The following is a 9,767-nucleotide window of genomic DNA, read 5'->3' as shown; positions in this document are numbered from 1 at the left end:
GTACATCTCCCCCTTTAAATGTATTATCTACATTTTCAACCATTACAAACTTGTCACCCTGTCCAGCACATAACTGATTTCTTATTCAGCCTTCAGGAGCTGCCAATGAAAATGTGTGATTTTGCTAATTGTACGGAAAGTGATAATATTGCAATTAAATGGTGGTTTAATAGAGCTTGTTATAAAGCAAACTATTAATGCATAATTGACTAATAATTAGTGTTCAGTAAATACTTCTAGTTAAATTGAAGGTAACATATATGTCTGATGGAATACATGGAGGCACTTACAGATATTATTCTTGGAAAGTTATATTTTGTTACTGCTATATTAGTATTCTGCCATGTGTGTATGACCAGGAGAGGTTTATCGCCAACCTTTATAACACTCTTAAATATTATACATCTATATTTCTGTTTCCAGAAAGTTTCAAATTACTTTTATAAAAATGGTTGGACTGAGACCCTCTGATATTCCCCCTACACCGGCTGTCAAGTTCATTGGTGCTGGTACGGCTGCATGCATAGCAGACCTCTTTACATTCCCCTTGGACACAGCAAAAGTCAGACTGCAGGTAAGAGCATCACACATTTTGTAATAGGGTCGTTGCTCGCAGGGTTGTCTTAACAGCAGTGTGTGGGCCCTGGGCAAAGCAATGCACTGGGGCTCCTACCCACCCATTCACGGGAAAAAAATTAAAATGGTCAATAAAATTAAGCCCTCTTGCATGCCCATCAGACCTCCCACAAATGCAGAGAGACTCTGTCTGAAGCCAGCGGATGAAGTGAAACTGGGACTGAGGTGAGTACTCGTCACTGGGGGGATGGGATGGGGGAGGTTAGATCAGAATACAGTGCACCGGCGGCCGGCTTAAAAAAATATCACAAATTTACCAACTGGCCGCGGCTGCAGGGGGGCTTCAGGCCCTTGGGCAACTGCCCAACAAGCCCAATGGAAGAGATGGTCGATTACTCGAACTCTCAAAAGATTCTGGGTCCAAGAGCCCATGGCTAGTATCACCACATTGTTTGTGTTGATCTACTAGGGCAGTGGTTCCCGAACTGGGTGCCGGAGGGCACTTGCAGGGGTGCCATAGGTTGGTGGTCTAGTACCAGATTAAATTACTTATGGTCAATGCGATAGGCAAAAGCAGTGCTGGTGGCTGCCAGTCACATAACTGAACCTAAAGATGACCACACAATTTACTTAATTTACTTATCATTTTTGCTGAGTTTCTCAATAAGGAACTTTTGGCCTAGGTGTGCCGGAGCAAACAATTTTCATACTCTAGGGTGCCAAGAAGTTTGGGAACTACTGTGCCAGGGTGATAATTACATCCAGCACACACAACATTGCAAGTGTATAGAATAAGATAAGTGAAACTGCCATATGTGTAGTCAGGGTGGATAAATCCCAGAAGCACCTATGAAATTACTGCTGATGCCTCATTTTATTGGGTAATTTCTGTGCATGACAATTGATGCCTATTTTCTCTGACTTCTTTACAAAATCTATTAGCTCCTAGATTTCAATGACTAGCTCCTGAAGTCTGCATTATTTTGTGGTTTACTAATCCTCCAGCTAATAAACAATTCTTAGGGCCTCATTTACAGTTAAAAGGGCCAATTCAGAATTGGTAACAAAGAAAAAAAAGGCAAGTAACGTTGCACTTGGACAAATCATGTTGCAATATAAGGGGTGCAAATACACTTATTTGATTTATATTTTGCATGCAGTTTAAACACTGGCTGCTTTTGCATACAGCTTTATTTTTAAACTACAATTTGGATTTGATATGAACACTCCCCTCTCAGATATAAATCTTCACCTGTAAAATCTGCCCCACCTGCAGTACAATATGTCTTTACCAAGGTGCATAGGGCCTGATTCAGAGCCGCTCGTAAGCGGCCGCTCGTTCGTTCCTACCGATTTTCGCACAACTGCGCATGCGTACGGATTTTAATACGGTGGTAACAGGGGAAGGTGCTTGAAAACGGGGAGTGGAGATCCGAACGCAGGCGTGCTTAAAGGTCAAAACGGGCGTTTTAAGGGTGTGCATAATTAATACAGCAGCGTCATTGACCACGTCACTGGGTTATTTTATAGCCAGAACTGCTCGCAAGATTGTGGTAGCAAAAACCAACCACAAGAATAGCGAGCAGTTCATATGCTGGTCGATGTACTCGATTAATCTAATAAATAGTGGACATGACGTAGGATGCGAGCGGCCAGGGGGCGTATTTTTTAAAAAAACTACCGCAAGTTTTGTTCGCTCGTTCAGACATAGAGGCGTGAACAGACCGCAAAGAGCGAACGGTTCATTTGAATAGCCACCCCTATTTTCTGGACGAACGACCGCAAATAACGTCCGGCTCTGAATCAGGCCCATAGTTACTTCCTTTTTTTTTTGCTTTGCTACCAACTCAAAATCAGCCCCAAAGTGTACAGATTGCACCTAGAGGTGCAAATGTCATTCTTTTTTACATGCAGGGAAAACACTGTCTGCTTTTACATGTAACTCACAAATAATATGCAGCTTTATTGTAATACTGTGATTTAGATCTGAGTTAGGTTGTGCTTAGGTTACTACAGACTTACCTATTCTCCCGGAAGGTGCAGGAGACTCCTGACTTTTCAGGTAGTCCCCTACACCCCCCAGAAGAGTGGGTGGATCTCCCGCATTCTGCCCACTTCCTAGTGAAGTGGGCAAGATGGGGAGATAATACCGGGAATTCGGGTTCCGCAGGGAGGGGGCGGAGCAAGAATGATGCAAATTGTGATATTTTATCCTCTCCCCATAGATTTACCACAATGGAAACGGGACCTAATGACGTAAAAAACTCAGCCCCACCCCCAAAGTGGTCATTTGCATCTCCTCTGCAGGCTTCTCTCAGGGAGAATTACAAAGTAGGAAAGCATGGGTTACTATGCACACATTTTTGACAAGCCCCCCTGATAGCGTCACGATTTTTTTGAGGTACAAAATAACACCTTCTAGCATATAACAAAGACGTCATCCACTAAGCCAGTTGCTTACCAATAATATTCATTGGGCAGCTTGCCAAGATATGCCATCTGCTAATCCAGGATCCTCCTAATGATGGGCATACACGGCCAGATAAAATGCCTGTCAGACCGATAGACATTTTATCTGGCAGCCTGCCAGCCGCAGATGTCGCCGGCATACACTGTGAGATTTCTCTCACAGTGTATCAGCCCGACATCCGCGCTCCGCCCCCGGGGGAGGAGACACTTCCCTGTTCCTTCCGTAGGAAGGACCACAGGAAATGTCTGTCTCTCGGCCGCGGCTGGGCATACACTGCCCGATGCGGCCGACAGTTTACCGGGTAAACTGGACAATCCGGCATGCCCGACCGAGCAATATTTAACCCTCGGTCGCCCGCACACACGCTACAATTATCGGGGCGATCCGCCGATATCAGGCAGATCGCCCCGATAATTGTAGCGTGTATGGCCAGCATAAGACATATACTATGTCAGATACCCCGCACATGGAGTACACTGTGCAAGGGGATCCCCAAATGCTGTCAGGGTCATATCTGATCCAGGTACTGACCACTTTGCCACCACTGCCTCCCACCTTATTAGAGGAGTCTGGTGATTAGTGTAGTCATCGGTCACGTGTCACTGCTGAGTGAATGCTGGCCCACAGCTGGGACTCACCCGGTAGTGACAGGCAAAATCCGTGCACCAATTACACCACTGTTTGCAAATTAGAAATTTAATCTGTTCAGGTTGCTATTGTAAATATTGATTTATTTTACACTTTATTCACAAATTATGGAGAAAACCCTGGCAATTCATTTAACTATTCTGAAACCAATCTATATATGTAACATAGCTACAGTATCAGTTATTTATGGTGTTGTGTAATACAAATCATGTAAACTCTGTACATTATGTCCCAATTTCCCTTAATATGCCTATAAATTACTACGATTACTACACACACCTTACTTTATCCCTTTAGATTTTATATCAGAGTAAAACCCATCATTTTGAGCGTGCTCTTTTTGCATTTCAGATACAAGGAGAGTCAGCAGTGACTGGGGCCGTGAATGGAATACGTTACAAGGGTGTGTTTGGTACCATAAGCACTATTATAAAGACGGAGGGACCAAAGAGCCTGTACAATGGATTAGTGGCAGGACTGCAGAGACAGATGAGTTTTGCCTCCATTAGAATTGGGCTATATGACACAGTGAAACTCTTCTACACCAATGGAAAAGAGAGTAAGTGTACCTAATTATGTACACATGTTTATGGATTACTTATATTCCGACTAGGACACTTGAAATCATTGTATATTGCTGTTTGCACAGAAGCTGGGATCGGCAGCAGAATACTTGCTGGATGTACGACAGGGGCACTGGCAGTCACAGTGGCTCAGCCCACCGATGTGGTAAAAGTCAGATTTCAAGCACAGGTCAATCTTCGTGGGGTGAAGAAAAGATACAGTGGTACATTGGCTGCTTACAAGACCATTGCCAAGGAAGAAGGGATGAAAGGACTTTGGAAAGGTATATAGAATGTACAGTACAGTAATGCACTTGTGTAAAAGATCCACGTGTACCAAGAGAGTATAGTTTATCAGAGCTAAACTAGTTCAATACATACATTATGAATTTATTGTGATATGTTGCTGAAGTACTCAGTGAGTACATATTATTATTACTGTTCATTTGTATATCACCACCACCATATTACACAGCACTTTACAGAGAATAAGGATTTACATCTGTCCATGTCTATTCAAGCTTACGGTCTAATTTTATATCCACACAAACATACAGCATACGTGCCTACTCACCCGGAATGGACAGGAGGCTCTCGAAAATTGGGTGGCGCTCTCTCGACCAGCCGCATATCCCCCAATATTCGCGCTGAATCGTGTCATCATGGCAGAGGGGGCCATGATGATGCGATCACGTGGTCACGCCCCTCAGTGTCATGTCCCCCGCCACGTCCCCCCAGCTATGCCGACCTGGCTGCCCCCTCCCAAAGGGGGAAGCCAGAATGTTACCAAATATGTCATACAATAGTGCCATCAGGCATCAGCAGCAAGTTAACCTACCAGTACGTTTTAGACTGCAGGAATAAACACTAGCACCCAGAGGAAACCCATGCAAATACAGGAAAAACATACAAACTCCACACAGATAGGGCCCTGCTAGGAAACTGACCCATAGCCCAGCGATGTGAGCAGACAAAGCTTACCATAGTGTCAGATTGCTGCAATGATAAAATACAGATATAGAGTTATCAGAAATTTGTATTTGACGGAAGCAAACACAAAGTAACACTTTGAATTCACTTTTTGGCTTACAGGAACATTTCCAAATGTGACAAGAAATGCAATTGTCAACTGTACTGAACTGGTAACCTATGACCTAATAAAGGAAGCGATACTACAGTACAGACTGCTGACAGGTAACTACAATTCTGCCCAAAAAAAGAGTATTCATGGAAAGATAGTTTTCTCTATGGTGTTTTTACATAAGTGACAGCATTGTTTATGGCTGAAATTGTACATGTCGTGTAAGCACAATGGAGGCTGACATTTTGTGTACTGAGCCAATACATAACTTATCAATACACTAATGGAGCGTACACACTAGACAATATGCTCCCTGAGCGATATCGTCTAGTACAGGGATGGGGAACCTCAGGCCCAGGGGCCATATGAGGCCCTCAGAGTCATTTGGTCTGGCCCTCGGAGCTTTTCTCTCCTAGCCTCATCTGGATAGCAGGGTGCCTATAATGGCACCCTGCGGCCAGAATCTATGCAGTAGTGCTGCCTGGAGCATCCTTAGGACGCTTCAGACTATCACACCGCTGCCCTTACAGCTCCCCGGAGCATCCTCAGGATGCTCCAGGCATTGCTGTAATCACTGGCAACTGTTGCCCCGTCCCCATGTGACATCACACGGAGGGGGTGTGGCCTGCACCAGGCCCGCAAATAATGTTATATATATCAAAACGGCCCTCGGCAGAATAAAGGTTCCCCACCCCTGGTCTAGTGTGTCCCCGGCAGGGTGTGCTCAATGTCATTCATGACATTGAGCACACCCGGTATCGTTCAGCGCCGGGCTCTCTCCCCCATTCCCCAACATGCAGCAACCTGACGACATTGTCAGGTTGGCCTGCATGTTTACCCGATGAACGATAATGACGAACGATCCGCGGGAACGTGCATCGTCGTTTTCGTCCATCGTTTTGGTCTTAAAAATGGACGATAAAGTGGACGACTGAACTATATCGTTATCGTTCAGTCGTCCACTTTAATTGCCCAGTATGTAAGCACCATAAGAATTAGTGACATGATTCAGACTTAGATCATAAGTGTAACAAATTACTGCTATTACTACTCCAGTCATTGCCATCAATCGATCTCCAAATATATTTAGAAAATACTAATTTTGACAAATTAGGGACATTCATTTATTAAAACCTTGCTAGCGCTTAGAAGGAAATTTTTTTATTTTGCTTATTTGGATATGGCTTTTTATCTTGCTGTAGGTGCATCACCTCTGCAACGTAAGGCTTGTGGTTGTTTTGAGAAACATTGAGATTGTAATTTGTCTTATTTTTTTCTGCGTCCATCATATTATTTATGTGTAAATAAACTAATTATTCCTTTATATCTCAGCACTAATATTACACTTCTAATATTTGAATACCAGTGTTTTTAGTGTTTACGCTTTTTGCAGCATTATTACTTTATAAATAACTTAATAGTTCCTTATTTCCGATCAATGCCTTGCAGATAACCTTCCATGCCATTTTGTATCTGCGTTTGGGGCTGGCTTTTGCACCACTGTTATTGCTTCGCCTGTGGATGTGGTAAAAACAAGATATATGAACTCTCCTCCTGGACAATACAAGTCAGCTATTAACTGTGCGTGGACTATGCTCACTAAGGAGGGACCAACGGCCTTTTACAAAGGGTAATTACACAGGACATATTTAAAAAACACTCATACTGTGGTTATTGGGGATGATCCATATGCAGTTTTCAGCAGAATCTTAGAGGCCCATTCATTATTAGCACTTGATGGCCCCACTCAGATTAAGGGGGGGTATCCAATTAGCCGCTGTAAATTACCACGTCTAATTACATCGCCCGGGGCTATCCAATTAGCCCAAAGTCAGCAGTTATCAAGGATTTTGTTATGCCTGCCTCTGGGAGGTGAAACCAAATCCCTGATAACAAGGTGTTTTTCTCCCGATCACAGCAGAGAAAATACATAGGTCCGTGACTTTTCGCAGATCCTATGTATTTACGGGAGAAAAACAGAAAATTTTCGAGCGTAATAAATGGGGTTTAATTGGATTACATGAAAAAACCCTGTTTTTACAGACGAAAATTCTTCGGAGCTAATTGGATATCTCCCTATGTATCCAGCTCCCTGCGAGTTGCAACAGTAAATATCAATGCACTTGAGCTATTCAGACTTAGGCCCTCATTCAGAGCCGTACGCTCTGAGCAGAGCGCACGCTCTGAATGAGGGCCGGGCTCCATTTTCATGGAGCGTCCTCCTGGACGCTCGTATAGCTGTGGGTCACCACCCACAGGCTATACGAGCGTGCTTTGTGATGGCCGCGATGGTCGAGACCATCGCGACCATCGAAATTGCGAGCCGGAGCCTCTATCAGAGCCAAAATCACTCCCACTGACATCACTAGTGATGTCAGTGGGCCGGCTTCTGATGGGAGGCGTTCCCGTGGGAACGCCCCCGTCAGGGAGGCACGCCCCCGGCACGCCCACCAAATGGGGCGTGCTGTCAATCAACATTGACAGCACGCCCCCTTTGATCGGACACAACGAGCGAAGGACTTTCCTTCGCTCGTCGCGTCTGGCGCATGCGCACGACGGAGCTCCCTCCGTCGTGCGCATGCTCAGTGCATAACATCAACCCACTTGCGAGCGGACAGCCGCTCGCGAGTGGGTCTGAATCAGGCCCTTAGTGCTAGAATAGCTGCTCTGAAAAGCAGCTACTGTCACCACTAACTAGTGTTTCCGCATGAATAATGGGCCCATTCTCCTAGATGTTTTTCTATCTAAAATGTTTACACTAAGTTGCATTCACTCCCGCATTGTGAGTGTGATGGACACTGTGTTTTTATTTTTATTGCTCCAGAGTCCAGCCAAAAATAGATTATTAATCAAAATGTTAATAAACGCAGGCAGATGACTAGCGGTTGTTTGACTCCACGGACAGGCCCGGATACTGTCCAAACTGGACATGTGGCTAGCAATGAGCAGCAGGATCAGACCGTACAGTGCCAGCTGTAATCTGTCATTGACCATACTTCCATAAGCTGGGTCGAAATAGCAAAAATATCAGCATAAATATATTTCTGGTCTGTTATTCTGGGGAAAAAAAAAACTTTGAATCAAAATTTACAATTATTTTATTAAGTCACACATTCTCATTTCAATGAAAAGAACTGTTAAAATTGTGTAAATTTGTTTTGTCTCATTTGTTTTTCTTTACAGATTTGTTCCCTCGTTCTTGCGGTTGGGATCATGGAATGTTGTAATGTTTGTTTCTTATGAACAACTGAAAAGAGCTATGATGATGTCTAAGCAGAGAGTGGAGTACGCATGATACCTCCCAGCTGGAAAATGTATTATTTATCATAGAAAACCTGGATCATAGATCACTTTCTGCGATTCACTGGGATGGGAGTCCACTCATAGACTGTGTGTCCATTGTACTCACATATATTGAAGGAATAGCATGTAACTAGTAAATCAGCTTGTTGTCCAAGAGACAAATAACCTTGCCTTTAAATGGATATGAAAGTCAGTACTCACTTATTGGGTAAATGCCTTCACAGTGCCTACTATGGGGCTGATGCAGGTACATACAAGTACTATATGTTTTGTGGATGTTCTTGTGGTTTTACACACTGTGCAAGCGCCAGAGCTGGGTGTTCGCATCTACAGGCGATTCAGAATCATAAGCAACACAGCCACGTCTCAGCTTCTGGCTGAATAGGGGGTGGTAACAGGGCGTTCACACGAAGGCTAAGTGTACTGTGCGCATGTCGTGTGTACACACACCAATTGTAAAGTGCAAGGGAATATGCTGGTGATATACGCAGGCTATGCTGATTTGTGAGTATGCAGAGATCTGTCTGAATTAAGATGCATCTCTTGCACCAAGTATAGGGCTGGTGCAAGTGCGCGCTGATAATGAGGACGGCTACTTAACCATTGGCATGGACAGGGGCGGTGCAGTCACATAGGTGTACATGTCTGCATACAGGCTAAGATCCGCATTTAGTTCAGTGCATACAATGCAGATGTAACTCTGAATCGTCCCTATGTTAGCTACTCTGTGCTCTACAAAATCTTGTGATGTTAGAATACTAATCCAGGGACTGGACGTAGAAGAGTCTGAGCATTATTATTTATTCCATATATATTAATTAGCTAAGTATTATTTATTTTTTTTAGTCTTAGGTAGTTCATCATTTCAGAAATGATGAGATTAAATCATTACAGATTTTATATATATATATATATATATATATATATATATATATATATATATACACACACACATATATATATATATACACATACACATATATATATATATATATATATATATATACACACACACAAACACACACATCTCTGTGACACACATAGTATGAAAAAGAGAGAGAGTGTCTGTCTGTTTTTGTATGTTTGTTATTAGTTTACAGATTATTAGTTACAGGACTATCCAATA

At 43.3% G+C, this 9,767-nt stretch overlaps 1 protein-coding gene across 2 annotated transcripts; it reads left to right on the top strand.

Moving 5' to 3' along the window:
- Nucleotides 1-448: 448 nt before the first annotated feature.
- On the top strand, nucleotides 449-8,633 carry UCP1 (uncoupling protein 1). Of its 2 annotated transcripts, XM_088454711.1 has the most exons (6): nucleotides 449-574; nucleotides 4,046-4,253; nucleotides 4,344-4,541; nucleotides 5,350-5,451; nucleotides 6,788-6,968; nucleotides 8,522-8,633. In XM_088454711.1, the coding sequence occupies exons 1-6, from the start codon at nucleotides 449-451 to the stop codon at nucleotides 8,631-8,633; spliced, it is 927 nt and encodes a 308-aa protein (XP_088310837.1). The 2 variants fall into 2 exon arrangements, with proteins under 2 accessions (XP_088310837.1, XP_088310838.1); XM_088454712.1 differs by lacking the exon at nucleotides 8,522-8,633 and having other exon boundaries at nucleotides 4,046-4,259; nucleotides 4,347-4,541; nucleotides 6,788-6,972.
- Nucleotides 8,634-9,767: the final 1,134 nt, after the last annotated feature.

The sequence above is a fragment of the Taudactylus pleione genome, unplaced genomic scaffold (assembly GCF_031769625.1).
Source record: "Taudactylus pleione unplaced genomic scaffold, aTauple2 ptg000628l, whole genome shotgun sequence".
NCBI lineage: Eukaryota > Metazoa > Chordata > Amphibia > Anura > Myobatrachidae > Taudactylus > Taudactylus pleione.
This window is presented reverse-complemented; position numbering and strand designations above follow the sequence as displayed.